A 27,447-nucleotide genomic window follows, 5' to 3' on the forward strand; every position below is an offset into this window, starting at 1 on the left:
ATTTCTTTTATTTTTGGTTTGAGGTCAGAATCAGTCTCCGTGCCTCTTGTGTAGTTGGTATGAAGGAGCAGGCTTCTGAGGCTCACATATGCACAGTGAAGATGTCTATGCTAATGGCTATCTTTCTTTCATCAGCCACTGGTGTGCCAGGTCCTCCAGGCACTCCAGGATCACCAGGTCTCCAGGGGCCTCCAGGGCCGAGTGGAAGGTGCAATCCAGCAGATTGTTACTATCATGTATCTCAGGCTCGACAGCGTGCCAGTGGGAAATAAACATCCCTCCAGAGACACACTTTGGTTCATGTTTATACCTTATTTCCCTTTATGAATCCATTTAATCTTCATAATACTTAGTGTATTTTTGTCTATATATATATATATATAGACTGTACAATGTATAGACATTTTATAGAGCATTTAGACTGTGTCTTTTACTACAGTAATTGCCTTGTTGGAGTTTTGAAATGATTTTATGAGTTCATTCCATGTGTCATATTTTTACTGTTTCTCTGATTTAGAGCGGGCAACAGGCCCAAATAATTCTTCTGAGCTTTTGTTTTTAAACAAAATTTATTTTCTTACATTTTGATGATCTTAAGTCAGTACCGATTCTGAAGTATTGTTAATACTATTTTATTCCCCGTATTACAGAGTAAATTACAATTGTAGAGTTTTTAAATTCAAATATTCACACTGAAGTTTATTTTCTTAGGTACAAGTGCTGAGGGAACTCTGTTCATACAAAATGTTACCAATCACTTCAGAAAGTCATGTCTTAGGTTTTCATACCCAGCTGACCTATCCTTATGGTAAACACCCAAAACATTCTGGGTTGCTTGAATGCCTTCTGTGGAGCAAGAGGGAGGAATGAAGATTCTGTTGTTATATCCTCTCTACCCTTGTGCACCATATTGCTGCATTCAGACTGTCAGGAAATCGGTCAGCTCTGACTAATAAAGGCATTTTGTATCTCTGAATGATAATTCTATTCAGAACCAGCTCATTCACTGAACTTCAGGTGATTAATCCAAGATGGCCAATTGTTGGGGATTGGCTTTATTTTTAACTTGGACCTAAATTAGTTGTGGTATGTCCTACATCAAATAGGTTATATGTGGTCTCCTAGATGTCTACACTCAAATTAATCCAGTAAGCAGGCATTATCCCTGCTTGCAATGTAAAGACCTTTTACTTTAGAATGTAAGTATTAGACAATGATAGAATCAATGAGGCAATCTTTAAAACTCAACTGGGGTTACATTCACAACATCTATTTCCTTGATGTCCTCCTTACACTGACAGTATGTGTCAAAAAAGGATATCTGAACAGGGACTGATAAGGATACAAAAACCCTAGTTGGAATACATGATATGGCTTGGAAACATGTAAAATTCACTTTGGAAAAGCATCATGGAGCATAACTGTGTACGGTTTACAAACACTGTGTATGTCTCTTACCATGGCAGATTCTATCACTGGAAAACAAAATAGAATGAAGTGAAATGAATCCTAAAGATATTTAAGAAGTTGGGCAATTTAGCAGAAGGTCAGCAACAATAAATAAAATGTTCAGTTCATCCAGGACTAATGAAAAGAAGCTTTTTTCTTGCCAAAGATATTGTTAGGGCTGTTCCCCACTCTGACACTCTGAGTGCAGAAGTTGGGGGCTTCCAATAGACCTTAAATACCTTGCCTCTATAAGCTCTGCTTACAAAAACTCCCCAGAGTTACTGACTTTTGGGAGGCTAGCTGCCACCACCACATGAAACAAACAAAAAGAAAAACCCTTTCTTCTTGAACCCAGGAAGGAAGCACTTGGACTTCTTCCAGAGGGGTACCCCCAACCTCCTTTACCACAGGAGATCTTGCAAAACACAGAGAAAACAACTGCAGTCTCTGGTAGCTGACCTCTTAGTTTGAAGCATGCATACACACAGAGAGACAGACGTGTTTCTTTCCAGGACACAAGAATCAAATCATCACCTTTAAAAGAGTGATTTTATTAACAAAACAAAAAAGATATACTTAATAAAGAATACTTGGTTGCCAGATGTTACAGAGCAACTAAGTAAAAGAAATTAAAACACAGAGGCTGTGTCTACACTGGGCCACTTATTCCGGAAAATCAGCCGCTTTTCCGGAATAAGCTGCGAGCTGTCTACACTGGCCCTTGAATTTCCGGAAAAGCAACGATGCTGTACTGTACAAAATCAGCCGCTATTCTGGAAAAACTATTCTGCTCCCGCTCGGGCATAAGTCCTTATTCCGGAACACTGTTCCGGAAAAGGGCCAGTGTAGACAGCCCAGTAGCCTTTTCTGGAAAAAATCCCCAATCGTGGAAATGACGATCAGGGCTCTTTTCTGGAAAAGCGTGTCTACATTGGTCACAGACTCTTTTCTGGGAAAAGGGCTTTTCCGGAAAAGCAGCCTGCCAATGTAGACGCTCCTTTTACGGAAAAACTGATAACGGAATAGTATTCCGTTTTAAGCATTTCCGGAAATTCATGCCAGTGTAGACACAGCCAGAGAACTTATCTTAGATAGTGAACGTAGGAGGGAATCACACAGAGAAGTTTAACCAAACAACCAAAACAAAGAAAAATTCCCCAAGCGTGACTAAATACATCTTTTCCCTTTATTTACTCACAATCCCTTCCTGCTTCAGTCCAATTCCATTCCCAGTGTTCCTTGTAGGTATGGTAATTCTGATTACTGCATGTTTTTCCCTCTCACCCTTAACTTAGAAGACACTAAGAGAGCAGGCAATGTAGCTAAATACAATTCAGACTTCAGCACTTTATACCCATTGGTTCTTCTGGTCCCCTGCCAACACCTTTGCTAGCTATCTGAGTTTAAAGGAAGAAGCCTTTTTCCGAAAGAGCTCTTTTGGAAAAAGGCATATGTGGATGGGAAAGAGGGAGTTCTTCCACAAGAAGAGGAAAAAGGAAAAAGCACAGGTGCCCTGGTGGCCATTCCGCCCATAGTAATCACAGCTTAGATGCGAGATAGCATCCATTCAGTGGACTCTATCTTTCAAAAAAGCAAATTGCTTTTTTGATGCGTTTTTGCTGTGTAGACGCTCTCTTTCGGAAGAAGTTTTTTTGGAAGATCTCTTCCAGAAAAGCTTCTTCCAAGAGAAGCCTGCAGTCTAGACGTAGCCTCAGTGATTTGTTAGTGGTTTTCTTGGATTGTGTTCAGCTAAGTGGTCATATATAGTATGAGCTTAGGGAGACAAGACTTCTTGAGTCACAACTATTAGGGGCTGTTGCCAAATCTTGGCCTTTCAGACACCAAAAGAGAGATTCAGAAGATTTTTTCTTTTTTACTTTTGAGTACAAATTGGGTGTTAGTGAAGCTGTTGTGTGGATGCCTTCAGAGAATCTGCAGTGACAATAAATTTGGTCTGAATAGAGTTCCTCGCAAGTATATCTAAAGACAGACTTTAAATGGGTTGCTTTATTCATTTGTTCTCCTGAGTATATGGTCAAAATTCACTTCTGGCATAATTCTATTGATGTCAGTGAATTTATACCAGTAGAGAAATTGTCCCCATGTGTTTTCAGTTTAGTTACATGAACTGCTGGTCAGGTATATTTCATGGGTATTTTTTAAGTTGATTTATTTGTACATCTCTAGTGATTCCAAAACTTATTTAAAATATTCAAAATATTTTTTATTTTATTAATTAATTTTAAACTTTATTTCCTGTGATAATACTAAAAAGGATGCTATCTTTTAAGAAAATCACATTATTGGAATCTTTATTAGCTTGTTCCCTTTCCGGAATGCTACACAGAACAGTGTATATAGATATATTACTTCGTGTTATGTGTATATTTTGGACATTGAGCTTGCTGAACTACAACTCTGAAAGCTTGTAACTTACCTAGCCTGATTTTATAAATGTTAATTTACTTGAATTTATCACAAAACAAAACATTTTACATATTTTAAAAAGATTATTTTTCTTACACATTTCTTACAGCTGCTTTTTTCCTCGTTTTTGACTTAGTAGAGTGTTAAAAATCTGCATTTGAACATTTTGATCTCACAGGTAACTATGTTAGTAATTAATTTATTTCAGGCTTTTTTTTTTGGTTAATGATTTATGATTTAAAATAATTGCATACTTGTTCCAAGTTGCAGAGCCACATCATATGTTTAGCAAGAATAGTATCACTGTAGATTAACTCTACTTTTATGCTGAGTTATTTCAGTTTTACATGATGAGACTGAAAAGCAGAATGTGGCCTGAAACATGCTTCTCTTCTTATTTGGCAGATTTAACCTTCCAATTTTTTTTTTTCAGTTTCAGATTAATGTTTCCTTGATTTATATCTTTTTTGAGAAGGTTGCGTCTCCTCTTCAATTACACATATATATATATATGTTGGTTAATAAACATGTGCTATAGTAAACATTGCTTAATAATAAGGGATTATCTTTCTGACAGCACAAAGGTATTTTTCTGAACTAGGAATTTTTTAGGTAAAACAATATTTAAAATGAAATATGAGAAATGATGGTAATAAGGTACTTCAAATTGTTCTAGAGTTTAGATTGTACTCAAATCCTACTGCCCCATATTTATGAAAATAACTTTAGAATTTGTTTAATGTAGATGGTATATTTGGAACTACATAGTTTGGCTTTAGCAAAGTAATAAAAGTTATTGTGGCTTAATATCAAAGCCTTTCAAAGCTATTCAGGACCAGGACTATAACCTCATTTTGTCCACATGATGGTACTCAGGACAGTTTTGTTAGTGCAAAGGATTGAACAGAGACTGAACTCTAAAAATGAAAGGAAGGAGACAGTGCAACGTAGCTATATCAAATCTTGTGCCATCTTTCCACTTTTATCCTTGAGGTAAATATTTTTTTCAAAATTAAGGTTTGGTTTTAGAGAGCAGTGCTGGGAAAAATAGTTTCATAGGTGGTCAGTGCAGCTAGGGCTGAGGGATGCAGGCCCTTAGCCCCATCTACAGCCCTGCTCCCTCTGCTGAGGCCCCACCCCAACCACAGGGAGAGAAAGAGTGGAGAGGAGTCAAGCATGTGTGCCCCAGCCTCCCTGGCTCTGGAGAACCAGGGAGGGAGGAAGGCACAAGCTCCAGCATCCCCGACTTCTGGAGCAACACTCTGCGCCCAGAACGTCTACAACAGTTATTCTGGGGTTAGAATGTGGGCAGGGTCATGCCTGGCAGTTTGGGAAGGCAAATTCTTCTCCCATCTAAGCTACCAGACACCTATGCTGCCTTGATTGTATGAATATTTCTAGGTGATATGTCATAGATTTTGTTTATGTTTTGTATATGCATACAGTGCAGGAGAATATATAGTAATAAAACGTCACTCCTAGACATTAATTTGTCTCTACTTTAAGGGTATGCATCTCTAAGGGAGCAGTAAGTCTATTGGAGTATTGATTAAATCAAGGGAGGGGAACCTTTGTTAAGTCGGGGGCCACTGACCCACAGAAAAATCAGGCAGGGGCTGTACACAAGTGAGAGGCAAAACAAAAAAAACCCCAAATCCTCACTGACATGGCCCCGACTGAGAGGCAGAAAGATGCTCCCCACATTTTCCTCACATACTAGAGCCTAGGGGAGCCCAGGCTAATAGATTTTGTGTGCCCCAGCCCCGAGGGCAGGCAGGGGTTGGAGCTCCATTGTGGGCTCCCCAAAGCTGGGGGGAATCCTGAGTCTTGGGGACTGGATCCAAGCACACCACGGGCCACATCCGGCCCCTGGTCCTTAGGTTCCCCACCCCTGAATTAAATCTTAGAGTAGGGTGCTTTTTAAAATCAAGTAGCTTTGCAATCTACTTGTGACCTTTCACATTAATGTTGTTAATACATGGATATTTTGTATAAATGACCTATACTTGGTTTCAGTGGTAAAATAAGCACATATGTTTCTATAGCATACTATTAGGATTGATTTCCCTTATTATCAATCCTCCTTTTGTGTTTTCTGATCATATGTGTTGTAGACAAATTTACCTGTTTACCTGATAGGAAAGGCTAAGTGTGAAGTAATTTCTTAACTCACTTACTGATAGCCATTTAATAAAATATTTTAATGCTTCTGATTGTTACAATAGTGAACTATTACTTTTCATGTGCATCTGTGCCCATCTTTATGGAATACAGAACCTGTTTCTTTTCTTTGTCCTTTTCATATCATTTGCTGTAGTGTCCATAGTGTTGCATAACAGTTGTATGAAAAAATATGATCTAGACAGTTTATATTACATATCAGCATACCTCTGTTTTCCAAATATACTGCCATGTCATCTTTGAATTTTATCTATTTACTGAAATAATTGCTGTGATATAAAATTGTTTTTGTTCAAATATTAGTTTCTCAATAATCAAGACTAAAATTGACAGTATTTTTCGCTGAATAATTTTACTTTATATTCTGTGTATGTCAATAGCATAAATTTAACTTTGAAACATGGCATGCATGCTAAACCTAAAACACATTCAGAAGCACATCACATCCGGCATCATCCCCTATATTTGGTATGGTTCATCAAGACTTACAAATTAAACTTTGTAAGTGGCTTTGACTAAAAAGTTTAGCTATTCAAATGGAAAATCCAAGCTTTACCATACTGTAAGAGAATGTGTTTATCATACAGCATGCTAACAGAAATGCTACATTTTAATCGACCAAAACAAGCTCATAAGTGTAAAGAATGTAATCTACAAAGATTTTGAGACTTCTGTTTTAGAAAATTGTTGCATTTAATTACATACCGAATTTTTCACTGTAAATGTATTTTGTGTTAGTTCACAGTTTGAAGAATTTTATGATACACTGTATTTTTATTGTATTTAATTTTCAAATAACATTTAGCTGTCATTGAATCCATCATAGTACATGCATACTGATAAACAGAGCCCTGGAAATCTGAAGATGTCAGAGGACCATGGTTGCAGATCATGAATCTGATGTGGATACAAATTTTGTATCCATGCAAGGCTCTACTGATAAACGTTATACCTTTTGGTTTCCTTATTTTTTTCTCAATGTTTGAAGTTCAATTCAATACATACATGTTAAATGGATTAAAAGATATGATCTTTCACTGCTTTGTATCTTGCATAGTCATTTACACCCATGTCAGATACTACCAGATAAGAATGGTAGTGGATTACACCCATTCCATAGCTACAATAATGACAATATAAGCTTCAAAGACAGGTGGCCTCTCCTTTCCTTGATTAAGCATAAAAGGCATGATTAAGGCCAGGCTCAGTGGCAGAACAATTGACCGCCAGTCAGATTGATTAACTTCAGTGAAAGGCAAAACCTCTCCTATCATTGTAGTAACTGTCTACACAGAAGATCTACATTAGTGTAGCTGCATCAGAGCATCATCAGTGCTGCTGTAACAGTTTAAGTGTAGACATAGCCTCAGCTACAAACAAGTAAATTCAGATTTTGCTATTCACAATGGCCAGTGTTTTCAAAGGTAAGTGCCTAAGACTGGCTATCTAAAAGGGTATTACAAGGAGGAGAGAGAAAAAATGTTCTCCTTAGCCTCTGATGATAGGACAAGAAGCAGTGGGCTTAAATTGTAGCAAGGGAGGTTTAGGTTGGACATTAGAGAAAACCCCAATTGTCAGGATGGTTAAACATTGGAATAAGTTGCCTAGGGAGGTTGTGGAATCTCCAACACTGTAGATATTTAAAAGCAGGTTGGATAGACATCTATCAGGGATGATCTAGATCAGTGGTTCCTGAACTTTTTGGCATCACGCCCCCTTCCAAAAAAATTGCAGCAAAACTTGGGATGGGATTGATAGGGGGTGGGGGTGGCTGGGTTGCCTCAGGCCTTCCCCCCCCCCCCCCCGAAGTTCTTCACGCCCCCCAGTTTGGGAACCCATGATCTAGATGGTGCTTGGTCCTGTCATGAGGGCAGGGAACTGGACTTAATGACCTCTCAGGTCCCTTCCAATTCTAGTATTCTATGATTCTACGATTCTATCTAGGCTGAAATCCTGGTTTCATTGAAATCAATGGGAGTTTGATTTCAGTAGAGCCAGAATTTCATCCCTAATTTGTGTTATAGACATCTGAGTGTAGACTGATTTTTCAGAGGCTCCATTGACTTCAGTGGGAGCTACAGGTAGATAATCAGATCATCTAGTTAGTTGCCTAAATAGCGGGTTGTAGAGTTGCCTATTCTTAGATTCCTGCATCTGAAAAATTTATAAAAATGTCCAACTGTCTCATGAGGAAAAGAGAACAGGCAATGGATTGAGTGAGAATAGGCTCTGGGCTGCATTTTGACCATTAATAATAATTTTCTTCTCAAGATAAAAGCTGCCTCAGCAAGCTCACTGAACCTATTGTGTACCGTTTTCTGTCTTTAAGGATAATTCACAGAAATGCAAATCACAACAAGGTTTTCTTCTTACTATGACTATTTTGAAATTAAAGAATTGGAAAAAATCCATTTTTAAGTGCAGGATTATGACATAATTAAAATGGGAGCAGAAAGGGCCTTGCCAAGGAAGAGAACTAATGTACATATTGTCTCTCTTCCTTCTATTTGTTGTCTATGGCACTTCAACAGAGAACATATTGCTGAAAATAAGGTCATTAACTTAGAGAATGGAAGAAAAAGAACCTATGGTCAGTTAATAATACCAAATGCAGTGGCATCCACCATCTCCTTGAACTATCCAGTTATCACATCAAGGTTTCACCCAATTACTCCATCCAGCATGCAACACTTGTGCAGCATGACAAACAGAGGCAACTAGCCCCCTGCCCCTCCTCTTCTGCCTTCCTTCATAGCCTCAGCTTCCCAGTGCCTGGATGGCATGATTGCCATGCCACCAGTCCCGATGCTTCAGCAGCATGGCAGCAACTTCAGCGAGCAGCACAGCTGCAAGTGCCACCAAACTGGTGCTCCAGACAGCACAGTCGGGGGCAGAGAGCAGGTAGCAGGGCATGTTGGATAGGGTGGAGGTTTCAGGGGAGGCCAGAGGAAACGGGTGGATAGGTAGGTGACAGGAGTCCTTGGGGTACATGAAGGGTGTAGGAGGCTTGGTTGGGGCCATGGTTTCCATAGGGTCAGGTGGTGGGGAGTGGAATTGGCCACACATAGCTGTTTGGGGAGTTATAGCCTTCCCCAGCCTTCCCCAACCAGCCCTCCAAAAAACGTCCATATAAAAATGTGACCCCACTAACCCTGCCTCTTCCACCTGAGGCCCCATCCCTTCTAGGCTTGTGGAGATGCCCTTCCGCCACCCTGCACATTGTCAGGTGCCCAGCAATCCTATTGGTTCCCCTGCTGTAGTCATATAGAGCTTGTGATCCACCTCAACTCTCAGATCCTTCTCAGTAGTGCTGCTTTCAAGCCAGTTACCCCATTCTGTATTTGTGCATTTGATTTTTCTTCCCTAAATGTTGCATCTCATGTTTGTCTTTGTTTAATTTTACTTTGCTGGCTATAGCCAGTTCTCTAATTTATCAGGATCCTTCTAAATGTTAGCGTTATCTTCTAAATCAGTAGTGACAGACCACATGCAGTTCCTCAGGGTAAGCTGCTGGTGGACCACCAGACAAGTTGTGTACTTTGTGCCTATAAATACAGCCTCCTGCAGCTCCCATTGGCTGTGGGTCACCATTCCTGGCCAATGGGAACTGTGGGCAGCCGTACCTGATGACCCATTGCCTGCAGGTTGCCCACCATGCACTGAAGTAATGCCAGTCCCTTTCCCCCTCCCCCCAACTTTGTGCCATCTGCAAAGTTAATCAGGAAGCTACATCCCAGTCATTAATAAAGATGTTAATGAATATCAGATCCAGAACATATCCCTGTGGAACAGCACTTGAGACCTCCCTCCAAATTTACATCTTTCTGTTAATAGTTACTCGTTGTTTGCATTTCTCCAGCTTACTTAACAGAGTGTCATGTGAGACTATGTCAAAAGCCTTGCTGAAGTCCAGGTACATTATTGTGACTCTTAAATGGCAATGAAAAATTGTTTGTGAGTCATTCACACTGAATGTATTTTAGATAAGTATTTGAAAAGAGAATGACTAGGAGCACCTGTGTGCAATATCATGTGCCCAATGCCTTGAAAGTGAAGAACCATCTATGAATCTTGATGTGATTTCATATGCTGGGTTATTTAGCTGAAAACCTAATAAGTGCTACATCAATTAGATATATTACTTGAATCTTATCTGAGTGTCATAAATTGATTAACCACATGCAGGTATTACATTTGTATTTAATATGAAGCAACATTTTACTGCTGTTTCACATGTTGATAAAGCTTCAGCTAGAGTATTGTTTCCAATTCTGGGTGCCACATTTCAGGAATGATGTGGACAAATTACAGAAAATCCAGAGAAAACAACAAAAATGATTACAGGTTTAGCAAGCATGAGCTATAAAGAAAGACTGAAAAAATGGGTTTATTCGGTCTAGAAAGGAGAAAATGGAAAGGGGACATGCTAAAAGGTTTCAAGTACATAAAAGACCATTACAAGGAGGATTAAAACATTTTTATTAACCTCTTAGAATAACACAAGAAGCAATGGGCTTAAATTTCAGCAAGGATTTTTTAGGCTGGACATTAGGAGACATTTTCTAACAGGGTAGGTAAGCACTGGAATAAAGTGGAATTTCCATCATTAGTGGTTTTAGGAACAGGTTTGACAAACACCTGTCAGGAATGCTTTAGTCATTACTTAGTCCTGGCCTTGATAGCTAGTCCTGCCTCTAGGTCCATACCAGTCCTAAACTTCTGTGGTTCTATGATTCATTCTACACTTATCCTGGAGTGCAGTATAGGTAACTGTGTTATTTCTCATTATGCTGTCAGATTATAGCATTAATGGAGATGCAGTCATACCCTTGATTAATGACACCCATTCATCTTAACTGATACTCTTCTGGCAGAGATTTAAAATAAATATCAATGGCAGGTGATGCCAGGATTTCTGCTCTTTCCTTGTTAAGTCAATGAACTCCCATTTATTTCGGGTAATGTTCATGCTATAGACTCTGTTTAGCAGTGACCCATGTCACTACTTCTATTTTGTTTTCTTGATCTTTTTAATATAATTTTAATATTTTAATATAATTGTCTATTTGTAACCACAGTTTTGTTTTTGTTTTAAATATTTGATACATCTTTCTTTGAAAATATTTATAAATCCCATTGATTAACTTGCCAGATCTTCGACAGAATAATGTCACCACTAAAATCAATTTTACACACATACCACCTTAAAAATGTTTGGTGTTTTCACCCATCTTATTAAATGAATGGAACATTTTATTATTCCTAACTATGGAAGAATGGTATATACACATAGATTACAAATAGGTGCCATCCATATATATTCTGACCAGTGAGACCTATGTCCTTGTTCCATGTACTTGGCTAATTCATAGTACTGAGGATTTACGAGTCAGTTGTATTTTGCCTTTTAAACTAGAAATTCACCTCCCAGTTCAACTGTAAAATAGAAATTCTGCTGCAAAATCAAATGTTATCCATTTAACTGAAGTTTGCATTGAATTGAACTCAAAACGTTTAATGTGTTTATTGTAATAGTTCTATTTATTTATTTATATATATATATATATATATATGGTAACGTTTTCTACCTTACATCATTCATTTCTATTGTGGAATTTTTGGCATTTAAGACTGTAATAATTTTTTTTAAAAGCAGTTGGATTTGTTTTGCTTCTTTTTCTTCCAATCCTTCTTGATGTTACTTTATTACATGTAGAGAAACAGTTTTCAGTATGTCTCCACGTTTCTCTTTACTTGTAAGAGTTTTACACATTTTATTACATTGATACAGTGGAAATAAAAATTTGTTGATGAAACTATACCTTTGTATTCAGATTGTTGACTTCACCGTAGTCCCTATTCTTTGGGGAACTAAGCAATTACAGGAAATTGAAACAATGCAGCACCTCACAGGATTGCACCCTACTCTAAATTATGTGGGTTTTTCAATTAAAGTCCATATATCTGTGGAAAACACAGGCCAACATCTACTTATTGAATAACCCTTCTCTCCCTTCATAAAATGCTGAGCTGTATTTCCAAAGTATCTAACTCCCTGGGGCAGATCCTGCACGGCTCACATTATGGGGGTATCAACATAGAGGACTTTGGCTGAGAGTCAATGTGGTATTGTGAATAGCACACTTGGCTGTAATGCAGGAAACGCAGCTTCTCTCCTTAACTCTGCCTCCATCCTACTGTGACCTTGGGCAATTCACTTTGTCTATCTTGGCCATTTAGACACTAAGCATTTGGAAGAGGGAACTCTCCTACTTCACTACTCCTACAGTGCTTCTGCCCTGATCTTGGTAGGATCCTCTAAGTCATACCAATAATACTAGTAATAGATAATGCCAGTGGTGCTTCAATTATAGTTAAGGTTGAATTGCTTTGTTCTTAAAGCAGGGATACAACGGTTTAGATATATCGTATCTCAAATAAAGTGTATTCTCTCCAAAGTTACATTTAGTGATACTGAATTAATTGTTCTGAATATTTACAAGAACATTTCTAAGAATGATTTTAATGGATTCTTTAAGAAATGCTGAAGACCTTTTAGTCGCAGAAGCTCACAATTAATCCATGATCTGACTACACAAGAGTGGCAGATACACAAAGCTTGAATACTTCTTGGGCATTGGGTAATTTAAAAACAAACATTGGAAGTAAGTGACCTTTTCCCATTATTCATCGTAACTTAAAGTTTCTCCTTCAGCAGAGGCTGAAGAAATCTCAGAGCATCTCAGAATGGGTGCCCATTGTTTTCAGTGGGGCTAAGGCCACTGGCTGCCTCTATCATTGCTGATGGCTGCAGAAGAATGGAGACTGTATCTGAGGTGTGATGTGTGGCTGCTGGAAAGGATTTGCTTCAGGTTGGAGGGTTCTCTGTGAGCAAGGACTGGCCTATTTCCTAAGGTCTGTCATAGTGAGGGAACATTTTCCATGATAGGTTGTAGATTGTTGATGATAAGCTGGGGGGGGGGCGGGGGTTAAGGTGGGGGATTGTAGGTGATGATCAGTCATGTTCTGTTCTTTTCCTTGTTGGGCCAGTCTTGAAGTAGTTGACTTCTAGTACTTGTCTGGCTCTGTCAGTCTGTTTCCCCACTTCCCCAGATGGATAGATCATGATAGCACATGATTTTATATATTTTGGTTAGTGTCTAAGGTGCCACAGGACCACTAAGCACAGACATATTCATAAATACTACCACTCGTGAACCTGCATGGGGCCATCAACCAATTTTGTTTATTTCTTCTTTTGTCCTTATTTCCTTCCCAAAGAAATATCCTGTAACTGCTGTTGTAACACCAAGCTCTACTAACACATCACCAAACCTAGAGAGATCCTCTACTTCTACCCCCGGTCTACACTAGCACCTTATTTTGAAATAACCCACCCTGGTCAAATTTCTAAGTGGTGTGTCACATTACCAAGCTCAGAGGGGTAGCCATGTTAGTCTGAATCTGCAAACTCCTTGCCACTATTACCAAGCTCATTATTTTGAAATAACAGGCCATAGAATTAAAACTCTATACTCCTGTTTTTCATCATGAGTAACACTAATTCCAAAATAGTAATTTTGAAATAACGGTGGTGTGGATGTTCTGGTGCTGCTAATTAAAATAATTGGCCTCCGGAGGCCTCCCGCAGCTGCAGTTCTGACCACTCTGGCCACACCAGGAATCTCTACTGCTCTCCTCCTCCTATGGAGCTCTAAAAGTCCCAGGAAGAGGAAAAAGGCTTCTCCCATGTGGCTAGCTGTGTGAGCCCTGCGTGAGAGACCAGGAAGAAGTGTTGGCTGAAAATACAAGTGCTGCACCAGGCCTACCACATGGCCAGGGAGCAGACCGGATGCTCTGGAGAGGCACTGCACAACTGCCACTACTTTGAACAGCTGGATGCCATCCTGGGAGGTAGGGCCTGTCATCTTCCCCACCGTCATCATCAAGTCTGGCCAAAACATGCCAGATGTCAGTCTGCAGGAGGGCAGGATGGCAGAGGATGAGGAGGAGGAGGAGGAGAAGCTTCTCATTACAAGTAATGCCAGGTAACCATGCCCTGCAAGCCAGGAGCTGCCCCTCACTTTGGAGACAGTTCTACCCACCCCAGGCTTCCGACAAACCTAGAGAATGCACTTCAGGTGAGTTCTCTACCTTTCCCTATCTACAAGCAGGGTCAGGCAATGGGCTGCAAGAGGATGCATGCTCCTTATTCAGTCTAGGGTCGCACAACAGTTTGTTCATGTGTGTGCACATGAAATGCCAGTCTGGAGCACTCAGCCCCAAGGCTCTCACACATGGGAACCCCTTCATCCTTCTCACAAGGTTCCTGGAAAGGTCTGTCATAATCCGGCCTCCAAGGTGGGACACCTTCCCACACCAAGCCACCACTAAGTAGTCTGTGATCATGGAACCACACAGAAGTGTCACACATGGCACTGGGTCGTGCCCTCACTCAGTCAGCATCCGCTCTCAGTCAAGCACAGTGATGCAAAAGCAAACTGATATTGAGCATGGGAACTCACTGGGAGGAGGAACAGGAGGGGGAACCCTTTAGCACTCTCTCCAGCAAGCAGTGTCTGCTGCTCATACACACCTCCCCCAACACCACCCTCCTCTAGTGGGCAGCGATAGAAGTTCTCTCTGTGAGATGCTGCGAGTGCTGGACCTGGAATGTATGGGACGCAAAAGGAAGCCAAGCCACCCCTTTCCCTCCCTCCATGCCTGCTTGTCCCCAGGCCATGGGTGTTCTGATGCTCCCCTGGGACATCTGTGCCCTGCAGGAAATTCCTACTTTCTAGGCAACATATGGCCTTGCTTGAATTTCATCGCCATCATCTGAACCGAGATCTTCAGTGTCAGCTCAGAGATTAGAGGCAGGCTTCATACATAGTGTCTCCTGTGATGACTGCCCTTCTAACTTTTCTTCACAGCTGGGACAGCTGCGAGCGTGGCACATCCCCTACCTCCCACCCCATCTACCCAACTGAACAGGATCTGCAGGCAGAAAAGCACCCAGGAGGAGCTCATGAAGGAGCAGATGGTCTGCTTGCAGTCCCTCATCCAGGGACTCGAGGCAAAGTGTCAGGAGCGGGCCACTGACTGGGAGGAGCACCAGACTCCCCAGGAGGAGAGGAAGGCTATGTGGAAAGAGCTAGCACAGCAGCATGACCTCACCTCAGTGATGGAGCACATGGCATCATTCATGGAACAGGCCACCAGCCACCCACCTGGCCACCTGATGGTTTCCTCTCCAAGAATACCAAGGGGCTGCCAGGGCCCCAGATCTCAGAATGTTGGGGCCCTTAGGGCAGCCAGAGCCTCCAGACCACCTGGAGGCAGGCGCCAGTCCCAGCCCCAGCCCTGAACCTCTCCCCTTCCGTATTCCAGGTTCTTTACCCTGTTGTATGTCCCCCCCGAATAAAGATTCCTGTTTTTTCAAAAACAGTGTCTTCATTGTTTGGTCTGCAGGGGAAGGTGGGAAGAAAGGACAGGGAAAGGGTGGGGTGGGGGATGAAAGGCACACAGGGAATGCAAGGGCCACTTGTGAAGAGGCACAGGGGAGAGTCTCCAAACTGTCCTTGCATCAAACTGTCCTTCAAGGTCTCTCTGATGAGAATAGCCCCTTGATGTGCTGTCCTGATGGCACTGGTATCTCACTGCTCAAACTCCCTGGCCAGCCATTCAGCCCCTTCCCCCCCCCCAGCAGAAAAGTCTCCCACTTGTTCTCACACAGGTTGTAAAACACACAACAGGCCACCACCACAAAGGGGATGTTTCACTTGCTGAGGTCCAGATAGGTGAGGAGACTCCTGAACCTCCCCTTTAAATGCCCAAATTCACAGTCTACCCCCATTTGGCACCTGCTCACCCTGGTATTAGACTGCTCCTTGGTGGGGTCCAGGTTGCCCAGGTAGGACCCCATGAAGCAGGGGGGCAAGGGATAGGCTGAGTCACCCAGGATCATGATGGGCATTTCCATCTCTCCAACTCTGATGGTTCAATCTAGGGGAAAAAAGTGCCGGCATGCATCTTTCACAAGAGGCATGAGTTCCAAAAGATGCGGGCGTCGTGCACCTTCTCCGACCATCCAGTGCTGATGTCAATGAAGTATCCCTTGTGACCTATGAGGGCCTGCAGCACCGTGGAGAAGTACCCCTTCCTATTGATGAAATCTGAAGCACGGTGGTTGGGGACCAGCATGGGGATGTGCATAGCATCTATGGTCCTTCCGCTCCCCTCCCTTCCACAGTTGGGGAAACCCATGGCAGCAAAGCTGTCAACAATGCTGTCCAAGTTGCCCAGAGTGACAACCCTCCGTAGCAGCACGTGGTTGATGAACATGGCTACCTGCATGAGCATAGTCCCAACTGCGAATTTCCCCATACTGAACTGGTTCCTGACGGGTAGCTGTCTGGTGTAGTGAGCTTCCACAGGGAGATGGCCATGTGCTTCTGCACAGGGATGGCGGATATCATGCAGGTGTCCAGTCACCTGAGGGCAGGGTTGAGCCACTCACAGAGCACAAGGAAGGTGGCCCTGGCATATGCAGAAGTTCTGCAGACACTGCTGATCATCCCGTCTCTGCATGACAATGTGGCCCCACCAGTCCGAGCTCATCTCCCTCCTCCAGAAGTGGCGTTGAACTGTGGCCAGGGGCTTAAGGGGTGTGCACAGCAGCAGGAGTGCCAGGACCTGGTGAGCAGGGCCTGTGGGCCATGCTGGGGTTCATCCTCCTCGGCCTTGTCCTGGTCCCACTGGAGCAGTATGTGGGCAGTTCGGAAGTACTTCACTATGAAGCACATCTCAAAACGTATGAGCCTGGCATGGTTTTGCAGCTGCTCTTGCTCTGTGGTGTCAGTGCTGTGGCATTGGCACAGGCAACCAGAGCACAAGAAGGCACATGCCCACTGAGTCCCTTTTCTATCCCATGACGGGAGAAGCAGCGGATGAATGACTTGTGATACACAGCCATCAATAGGAGCCCCTCTAAGCTGGCATTCTGCAGCTTTCTGGACCAAAAAGCCACAGGAAGTATCCGCCCTCCTGATGCTCTCCCCAGAGTTTTTCCTGGGGCTCTTAAGTCCGAGACAGGGTCCTTTCAATGTGGACATGCTATTTTGGACTACAGGCAGTCCCCAGGTTACATCTATCCGACTTAAGTCGGATCCCTAGTTACGAACGGGGGGGGGCGCAGCTAGTGCGGGGTGCCTCCCCCATGGTCGCCGCCTCCGGCGGCACGGGGGGTGCTTCCCCCCAGCAGACCAGGGAGACACGGAGCTAGCACCCCCTCCCCCAGCAGACCAGGGAGATGCGGAGCGGCTTTTCTCGCCGCGGAGGACGCGGGCGGTGGGACCGCCGAGACGCGCCACGGTCCCGCTGCCCGCGTCCTCCGCGGCAAGAAAAGCCGCTCCACGTCTCCCTGGTCTGCTGGGGGAGGGGGGGCGCAGCTAGTGCACCCCCCCCCCCCAGCAGACCAGGCTTTTCTTGCCGCTGGTCAGTTTCAGCAGCGGCTGAATCAGGACACCTGCGGTAGAACAGCTGAGGGGCTGCCGGGTTGGTCCCACCGTGCCAAGGGTCGGCGCTACCAGACCAACCCAGCAGCACTCCAGCTGCTCTGCCCCTGGCGTGTCCGATTCAGCCGCTGCTGGTCAGTTTCAACCTGGCAGCACCCCAGCTGCTCTACCCCAGGTGTCCCAAGTCAGCTGCTGCTGAAACTGATCAGCGGCTGATTCCAGGAAAATGGAATCTGCAATAATGGAAGTCAGCCTTGGGGGAAAAATTCCCCTCTTTAAGTTGTTTTGCTATAAGTCCAAGTTTTTTGGAATGTATCTTGGACTTATACTGAGGCCAGCCTGTACATTTCAAGTTAAGCACATGCTTCAGTACTTTGCTGGATCTGCTATTACATCCTCTTGGTATGTGCCTGAAACAAGAAGGAACTGATTTTCTTGGAGGAAGAGAAGGAGAGAAGATTGCCATTGTTCTGCTAATTATTAATTCCATTACTGCCCCTCAGAGGAATTACTCAGAAATGCATTGAGCTTTAATGCACAGTCTCATCAAGTGAAACTGTTTCAAGCACATTTTATTTCCAGATTCCTCCACTTCCACACACATTGATCTTGTTTGTATTTTCTGGTCAATAGTTTAGCTGACTAATTTCCTCCCGCCCCCATTTTTATTTGCATGTGAAGAATTAAGCATAAGCAAAAAAAAAAAAAAAAAAAAAAAAAAAGAAGAAGTGGAAGACATTAATATTTATGGTATCTGTATACTGGTGTCAAATTTTAAAATCATTTGAAAACTAATGGCAAGAGGGGAAAAACATTAAATCAGGACAGTTTTATTTCTATCTTGAGAGAGGACACTTTAGAGAAGATATATATTCAAAAACGCACAAACTTTAATTTACACAGTAGAGAGAAACAAAAATATCCACATTGCACATTTTTCTCTAGCAATGGAGTTGTAATAAAAAAGGAAAACAGTGATGTTGCTATGGGACAGACTCTACCTGAACTATTTCTTTTAACTGTAATGTATATGATCATTCATTCAAAACGTGCAAGGGGTTAAGAAACATCATTTATTTCTTCGTTTTGTACAACCAGAGATGTCACTTTAGACCTTTAAAATAAATAATCTCAAATTCATTTATTTCTGGTTATTAAAATTCCCTTCACAGTGGCTTGTTGCCTTCTTATTTTGATTTCACATAGAAGGACCTGAGATGGAGCAGGCTTCATATAAAATCAGGGACTTAACACAAATAGGAGACAAAAAAAGAAACCCAGCATTATGAATAGAGGTTATTGTACATGATGTACTCATAATAACCCAGTGATCACACATTTACAGAGATTTACAACATACAAAGTATTGAGTGTGACATATTCTTACAGGAAGGGTCTGGCAGTCATGTTTGTACAATTTAAATCACAGTTTTTGGAGACAGATTTAGTATACATCGTACCACACATACATATCATGAGATGAATGTAGCTTAGATGATTAAATAAGTTCATTTCAGCTCCAAGGAATTTACTTTATAAGTGTATCCCCCAAAAAAGTAACTGCTACAACTGAAGTAAACAAACCATTCTGTCTTTTTATTTAGTTCATGCCCTAAGACACAGTACATCCCTGTATATCACATAGGAGGGGAGGGAGAGTGGTAGAAGTGACTGGGAAAGGGCTTTGCTTATTTTAAAAAGAAATTGGTTTAAGACAACTGCCTTTTTATCTCCAAGGGGAAAAGAAAGCCAAAGGGTCTTGACTGTGTAGTTTTTTAAGCACCAGCATCCTAAATTTGGTTGTCTTTTTGTTAAGTATGTCCTATTGAAGCCTTGGATGCTAGGTTTCTTCTCTTTGTTTGGTAGGTTTTGTCTCCATTTTTTTTCTTGTTAGCTATATGTGCAGAGAGTAAACTGATACTAACAGTTCACAGCACTTGCATTGCACATTCATGGCCCTTTCACGTTCTTACCAGCTGTCTGTCCAGCTTGCACTGTGCAAGATGATGGCTCACAATATCCTGGAGGACCAGCAGGACCTGGAGGACCAGGTACTCCAGGCTGACCAGCCACTCCTGGTGGGCCTCGTTCACCATCATGTCCTTCTCTTCCATAGCTGGGTCTGCCAGGTTCACCTGGGAGAAGGGACATACATGTAAATGGAAGCACTACATGGTAGATATAAAATGAAAATCGTTTTATTTAAAGTTTGGCTTTCTGTTTAAAAGAGACAGTGAAAATGGCTGTAGGGGGTTCAGTGTTTACTGTCTGTGAGTTCCATATAACATGTTTTCCTTTTACAAATTAAAAGATGTTTCTTTATCAACCGTCTCTCCAAATTCAATCTGAGTTTATCACGGGTAGTCTGTGAGAACCCAGACAAAGTGTCCAGAGGCCAAATTCTCCCTGCAGTTACTTCTGTGCTATTTTAATCCCCTCAGTTGTGTTGCAGTATGAATTATTAGAACCTAGTATACAATTCCGTTGATGATGCACAAGGATAGAATCTAGGCTATTAGTACTCTAGGGCTAACAGAAATAAAAAGCACTAAAAATGTATTTCTGTCCTCCAGAAAAATATGACTTTTAATACACATAGGCTGTGTCTAGACTGGCAAGTTCTTCCGGAAAATCAGCAGCTTTTCCGGAAAAACTTGCCAGCTGTCTACACTGGCTGCTTGAATTTCCGGAAAAGCACTGACGATCTCATGTAAGATTGTCAGTGCTTTTCCGGAAATACTATGCTGCTCCCGTTTGGGCAAAAGTCTTTTTCCGAAAGACTTTTTTGCAAAAGGGCCACTGTAGACAGCACATTACTGTTTTCCGCAAAAAAGCCCCGATCGCGAAAATGGCGATCGGGGCTTTTTTGCAGAAAACTGCGTCTAGATTGGCCACAGACACTTTTACGCAAAAAGTGCTTTTGCGGAAAAGCATCCTGCCAATCTAGACACGCTTTTCCGAAAATGCTTTTAATGGAAAACTTTTCCGTTAAAAGCATTTTCAGAAAATCATGCCAGTGAAGACGTAGCCATAGAGAGCTGCTCTCTTAAGCAGTAAGGTGTATTTTTATGTATTTCTCTTTACATTGTCAATGAATGGATAACATAATAAGCAATTTCTGTAAGTTTCTTCTAGTGGCACACACACATAAATTGAGAGCTTTATAGATCTCAAAACATCTGTGTTTGTTAATAAGTGAAACCATTGTCCTTGTTACACAGAAAAGGACATTCGGTAGCTTATAGCCATACATACACACAGAAGTGTGTTGTAGAGAGAACTTGTTATATTGAAAATGAATATACCTCTTCACTTAACCACTTGAGGGCAGTTGTGTTACATTCATGAGCAAGAATCTGGATTCTGAAATTCTGTGATGCAATATGGCAAATAACGAAAATAGGGGACTGTAATTTGAACTGCTGTCTCCTCACAAAAAAATAATTATAAACAGATTCTTTAAATTCTCCACTATTACTGATGAATTGGGGGGTTTAGGGTTTTGTTGTTGTTGGGGTTTTGTGTGTGTGTCTATGGTTGTTATTAGAGGAACTGCATATGTGTTGTTTTTGGTTTACACATGCTGGTCCCAGTCCTAATCCCATGGAAATCAATGGGAGTTTTGTCATTACTTAGATGATAATAGGATCAGGCCCAGGCCTATTTTTCTTACTATGAACATGATAGTTCTTATTCATGACAGTGTATATAAATAAAAACACTGGCATGCAACTGATTCCTTAACAAATTACTGGACTTTTTTTTTTAAATAATGTCAATTCCTCCCTTTTCCCCAGCTCCCTTCTTATATATTCCTCTTATTACCTCCACATACCCCTGAATATTTACCTGGAAGACCTGTTATTCCAGGTAAGCCTTTGGGTCCTCTGCCTGGAAATCCTCTCTCTCCCTTTTCACCAGCTTCACCTGAGGCAAATTAGTGAAATGTCATTCACAGATGTGCAAAGTTTTTTTCTACCTCAAGACAATTAACCATCAGGAAAACAGACTCTATGAGAAGGGGAGTTTAATAGAAGACGCATGTGGTGAGGTGCAGAGCAAGCATGCCAGAGTGATGATCTGACTTTCTTTCACCAGGAAATAATGTGACAAGCTTCCAAGCTACACAAAGCTCTTCCTCAGCTCTGTGTAGCTCGAAAATGGGTTGCTTTCACCTACAGTTGATGGTCCAAATCAAGACCTTACTTCACCCAGCTTGTCTAATATCAATGAGACCAACTTGACTACAACAACACTGCAAACAATGAATTACATACTTGTAAAAAGTCAATGTGGATTCGGTATAATATCTATGCAAAGGAGTTGCATTTAAGGGAAAAAGGGGGAAAAAAGCATTTCCACCTATGATGGCAATGGCAATTGGGTTATACTATGTTTCACATAGCTTAAAATATCTAGTCACAAACAAAACATGAAGGATGAAACAGGCAAGGAATTTTGGAGGGAAAATCTGAAATAGTCAGTGAAGGAACTTTTTTAAGCTACATGAGGTGGGCTACAAAGTACAATAGTTCTCAGGAGCTTAAGGGATAAGTTTGAATTAAGATACCCAACTCCAGCAACATTAATTGCATAGCTGGAGTCGACATACCTTAATTTGAACTTTGGCACTGTCTACACAGTGGGAGGTCGATAGGACAAGTGTTCCCATTGACTTCCTTTACTCCTTGCAAAGAGTAGGAATACCAGTGTCCCCAGGGATGCCCTCAAAATTTGATTTCATGGGTCCTTACTAGACCCGATAAATCAAACGTCAGAAGATCGACCTCATAGACTCATAGACTTTAAGGTCAGAAGGGACCATTATGATCATCTAGTCTGACCCTCTGCACAGTGCAGGCCACAGAATCTCACCCACCCCTCTTAGAATAATCCTCTCACCTATGTCTCAGATATTGAAGCCTTCCAATACTTTGAAGGCCCCAACATGCAGAGAGTCCTTCAGCTGTGATCTGTGCCCAATGCTACAGAGGAAGGCGAAAAACCTCCAGAACATCAGTGCATGAGTAAGTGTAGATGTGGCCTGAGTTTGTGCATGGCTGCATTGGATGTCATGTCTTTACAGGATATGGCAGGACAGAAGAAAAAGAAGCCAATTCTTACTAAATGTTCTGTGGCATCCCAACTGGGTTTAGGCAGCTGAAAGAATAAGGAATACAGAAAAGGAGATGTCTCTTCTCTTGACATTAAAACATTACAATTATGATAGTTTAGACATTAGGGTTAGGTACTGTAGAAAAGAAGGAAGCTCAATTAGATTTTCCTTTTGTAGAGTCACAGCCTTCCTTCAAAATCTGTTTCATACACTGCTCGGAATAAAGAAGAGGATGAAGTCCCTTAGAAAGATGTGGGAGCTTTAAAATCTTTGCTATTTGACCATCTGGATTCAATGCTGTTCACCCCATGTAGAGTCACTGTCAATTCTTGCATCCTCTTTTGAAGAGAGCTATGCAAGCAATCCCTTTGGTGTTCCACAGCAAATACAAAGATGGAAGTTTAACCCTTTAAATATGCACCTAATAATGTTTGAGACCATTAAGACTAAAAACTACAGTAGTTTCGTTCCTTTTCATGATCCTAATGTGCTGCATCCAGTATTGTGAGTCTGACCTTGTTTAGGAATGGAACGGCAGAAACTTCGTGGGTTGTCATTTGCGCTGTCCAGCTCTCTCATGTGTTGGAATAGCCATTGAGGAAGATGAAGGAGTACCTAAGAAGGATTCTGCTATCTCTAAATTTTAGAGATTTTAGAGATTACAGCTGGCCAGTCTGCCTGAAGATTAATTCTGTCCTTGTAATTACAACCTCAGGCAGACTTGATGTTAAGTTACATTAAATATATATGGGTATGTCTACACTACCCCCCTAGTTCGAACTAGGAGGGTAATGTAGGCATACCGCACTTGCAAATGAAGCCCGGGATTTGAATTTCCCGGGCTTCATTTGCATAAGCGGGGAGCCGCCATTTTTAAAACCCCGCTGGTTCGAACCCCGTGCAGCGCGGCTACACGGGGCTCGAACTAGGTAGTTCGGACTAGGCTTCCTATTCCGAACTACCGGTACACCTCGTGGAACGAATCCTAGTCCGAACTACCTAGTTCGAGCCCCGTGTAGCCGCGCTGCACGGGGTTCGAACCAGCGGGGTTTTAAAAATGGCGGCTCCCCGCTTATGCAAATGAAGCCCGGGAAATTCAAATCCCGGGCTTCATTTGCAAGTGCGGTATGCCTACATTACCCTCCTAGTTCGAACTAGGAGGGTAGTGTAGACATACCCTATATTAGTACTTCTAACTACAGAAAACTTTGGAATGGAGTCTACTACTAGTTATAGACACACATCCTTTCTCTTTGCACTAAAATCCTTGATTTTATCATTTGCAGCTGCACCCTCTGACTCTTTTCTTCCCATTTTCTATCTGACCTACTTCAATGTGGCTTTCAATTGAATTTCCACTTCTAGCTGCCTGCATTCCATCAAAGTTGCTTTCACTACAGACCTCCCTCCTCAGACCCAATCTTTTTCACCCTTGCCACAACTGATCACTGCTCACATACTCTCTTCCCAGATTTTCTTGCATTGTGCTTTCGACTTTTGTACTAGCCTTTTAGCGTGCGCTCCTTTGGCTCTGTAGTACTTGGTGACCCTGCATAGACCTCATTTCTTTTCTCTCTTGGCTCTCTCCCTAGCTGACCTCTTCTAGTCCCATGGGTTCATTTCTCTGCAAATACTTTCCAATGTTCACTTTTTCCACTGCATTCAGAACCGCATCTTTGTATGACTCTATAAACTCTCTGTCACGACTGTGCGTTCAGGTGGTAACACTTATTTTCAGAGCAGGGACTTGCTATTTGCTTGGCACAGTCTGCCTGTTGCAGAACACCATGTATCCTTTTGCCCTGTATTAATAAAAGAATGCCAGAAGGCAGGGATTATCACATTCAGAGCTGTACTTTGTATTTTGTTCAGATCAACAGCAGCATGTTATTTTTCTGCAGAATAGTTTTTTTTCTTGGTGCCACTTAAAAACCTCTTTCCATCTTCCAAACCTAAACTAGCAAGATCAGAAGCACTCTGCTGCTGTTGGATATTTTTTTTTTTTTTTGAGGCACTGTTGTCTCGGTGTCTAGGTGCCAAAGCAGATACAGCCTGAAATGTCTCAGACAACTCCCCAGAACAAGCAACATCCAAATACTCCTATGACTCCAGTTGTTTGGGATGAAGCCTCTGCTGAAGCTCGGGGGCATCATTTCAGATTTTGGTGGGGGTAGAGAGGTGACCTGTGCATGCCACGATGTGAGGGGGGGGAGGAATGAGAGCATAGAGAGGGTGAACTAAGGACAGAGGCTTCAGCAGTGTTACTGAGTATGCTCAGTACAAGCAAAGCATCAAATGGGGGGGCAGAACCTATCCCATCCACCCTCCCACACACACACACACATTATTTCTATTTAAGGGCTACTAAGCACTGGAAAACTCAACTTTTTTTTTTTTTTTTTGGCAGACAGCTTAGCAGCTAGCTCACAGGAGCACTGTATCTAATTCCTTACTGTCAACAGAACTCGGCGGTAGTGTAGACGCAGATATAGTTTTGTCAACAAAACCCTGTAGTCTAGACACACCCTTAGTGAAGGAATTAATAGCATTTCCTTATTCTAGTTGTCCCCACCATTCATGATTATCTAGATCTCTAAGGGTATGTCTACACTACCCCGCTAGTTCAAACTAGCGGGGGTAATGTAGTCATCCGCAATTGCAAATGAAGCCCGGGATTTGAATTTCCTGGGCTTCATTTGCATGAAGCCAGCCGGCGCCATTTTTAAATGCCGGCTAGTTCGAACCCCGTGCCACGTGGCTACATGCAGCACGGAGTAGCTAGTTCGGATTAGGCTTCCTAATCCGAACTAGCTGTACTCCTCATTCCACGAGGAGTACAGCTAGTTTGGATTAGAAGCCTAATCCGAACTAGCTACTCCGTGCCTCGTGTAGCCGCGCGGCACGGGGTTCGAACTAGCCGGCATTTAAAAATGGCGCCGGCCGGCTTCATGCAAATGAAGCCCGGGAAATTCAAATCCCGGGCTTCATTTGCAATTGCGGATGACTACATTACCCCCGCTAGTTCGAACTAGCAGGGTAGTGTAGACATACCCTAACATATTCACCACCACCCCGTTAGTTATTTCTTTTGCAAGTTAAAAAAATTCCCATATTGTTAATCTCTCCTTATATGGAAACTGTTCCTTACCCCCTACACATTTCTATTGCCTTTTCTGTACTTTTTCCAACTACAATATATCTTTTTTTCGATGGGGTGACTAGATCTGCATACAGTATTCAAGATGTGGGTATACCATGATTTTATATAGCGGCAATCTGGTATTTTGTGTTATTATCTATTTCTTTCATAATGATTCCCAATATTCTGTTAGCTTTTCAGTTTTCAGACTGCCACTCCACATTGAACAGATGTTTTCAGGGAACTATCCACAAGGATTCTAAGATCTGTTTCTTGGGTGGTAACAGCTATTTTACACCCCCATCATTTTTGTATCTATAGTTAGGATTACATTTTTCCATGTGCATTATTTGCACTTATCTACAGTGAATTCCATCTGCACGAGTTACCCAATCACCCAGTTCTGTGAGATCCCTTTGTAATTCCTTGTCGTCTGCTTTGGATTAGTCACTGTTTCCCCCTTTTTCAAGAACATTTATGAGAAGTTTAACAGTAGTGATCCAAACGCAGATCTATGCATCACAACACTCATTCGTACTCAAGCAGCTCAAACTCTTTGCATTTAAGCACTGCCTCTGGAGTCAGAACATGGGTTTTAAGCAGACATCAAATATGAAATCCAGGGATTCCAACTTGTAGGGGTGGTCTACTGTCTCTCTATTCCACCATAAATGGCACCCTTGCTATACATTTTTCTGTACTTATCTTACTTTACTACTCTAAATCTCTTGTATTCAAGAGTGTAGGAAAATTATCTAACCATTACGTGCAAAGAAACCTTTTTGTAAGGATTGGTCCAAGAACAATTATAACCAAAGGTAAACAATTTCAGGTGATGGCTATTTCACAGCCTAAAATACATGCTTCACCATAAAAACTCTTGCATTGGACAGAAAATATACAACTACAGAGGTATTTAGATATGCACCCACAAATTTACCAGAGGGTAACATGGAAACAAGTCATGATAGGACGTTATTTTTTCTACATTCTGTTTTTTATTTGTTGTTTGGGCTTAAACTTTTTTATTTATTTTATAATTGTATTTTTGGCCAGGTAAAGAATGTTAAATATGTGAACTTTTTTCTTCTTTCTAAGAAGAGAATGTGGGTGAGACTACATTGTATATCCAGATTCCTTGGCCAGAAGGAGCTACTGCGATCATCTTGTCTGACTGCCTGTATATACCATAGAATTTCTTGAAAATAATTCCTTGAGCAGCACATCTCTAGCACCACCGTAATTAGAGTTTGTCTTTTCCTTTTATGCTGTACCTCTCATCAGGTCATCAGGGTTTTATATAATTTTGCTTTGACAAAAACTAACACTCCAGTACTGTAACCCAGAGGGTTTTGCAAGAGAACAGACTTTTTAAAAGGACACTGCTGCTGCCTTCATACAACAAAGATAGCTGGGGGAAAACCTGGCTGCTGGCTAGAAACAGAAATAAGTACAATAGTTTTACAGAAAAATTCCCCAACCCCAAACCTTCCTTTGATGGCAAAATCCCATTAGGGTATGTCTACTCTAGCCACCCTAGTTCGAATTAGGGTGCCTAATGTAGTCATTCAAACTTGCAAATGAAGCCCGGGATTAAAATATCCCGGGTTTTATTTGCA

General features: G+C 41.9%; 2 protein-coding genes across 12 annotated transcripts in view; one reads left to right on the plus strand and one right to left on the minus strand.

The window, feature by feature from the left end:
* The window catches only part of COL19A1 (collagen type XIX alpha 1 chain), a 372,523-nt gene that overhangs the window by 339,237 nt on the left and 5,839 nt on the right, over positions 1-27,447 (plus strand). For 9 of the 10 annotated variants that reach the window (XM_006127229.4, XM_014575574.3, XM_014575570.3 and 6 more), the window contains one exon: positions 136-5,618. The exons of the other annotated variant lie outside the window; for it this stretch is intronic. In XM_006127229.4, coding sequence (XP_006127291.2) covers positions 136-272 — 137 coding nt within the window. In that variant the 3' untranslated portion in view covers positions 273-5,618. Of the gene's footprint in view, positions 1-135; positions 5,619-27,447 lie in introns of those variants that run through there. 10 annotated transcript variants of the gene reach the window in all.
* Positions 18,467-27,447, minus strand: part of COL9A1 (collagen type IX alpha 1 chain) — a 109,458-nt gene continuing 100,477 nt past the window's right edge. For both annotated transcript variants that reach the window (XM_006127230.4, XM_075923706.1), the window contains 2 exons: positions 21,423-21,500; positions 18,467-19,708 (listed from right to left, as the gene is read on the minus strand). In XM_006127230.4, coding sequence (XP_006127292.1) covers positions 19,524-19,708; positions 21,423-21,500 — 263 coding nt within the window. In that variant the 3' untranslated portion in view covers positions 18,467-19,523. The remainder of the gene's footprint in view (positions 19,709-21,422; positions 21,501-27,447) is intronic.

The sequence above is a fragment of the Pelodiscus sinensis genome, chromosome 3 (genome assembly GCF_049634645.1).
Source record: "Pelodiscus sinensis isolate JC-2024 chromosome 3, ASM4963464v1, whole genome shotgun sequence".
Classification (NCBI taxonomy): domain Eukaryota; kingdom Metazoa; phylum Chordata; order Testudines; family Trionychidae; genus Pelodiscus; species Pelodiscus sinensis.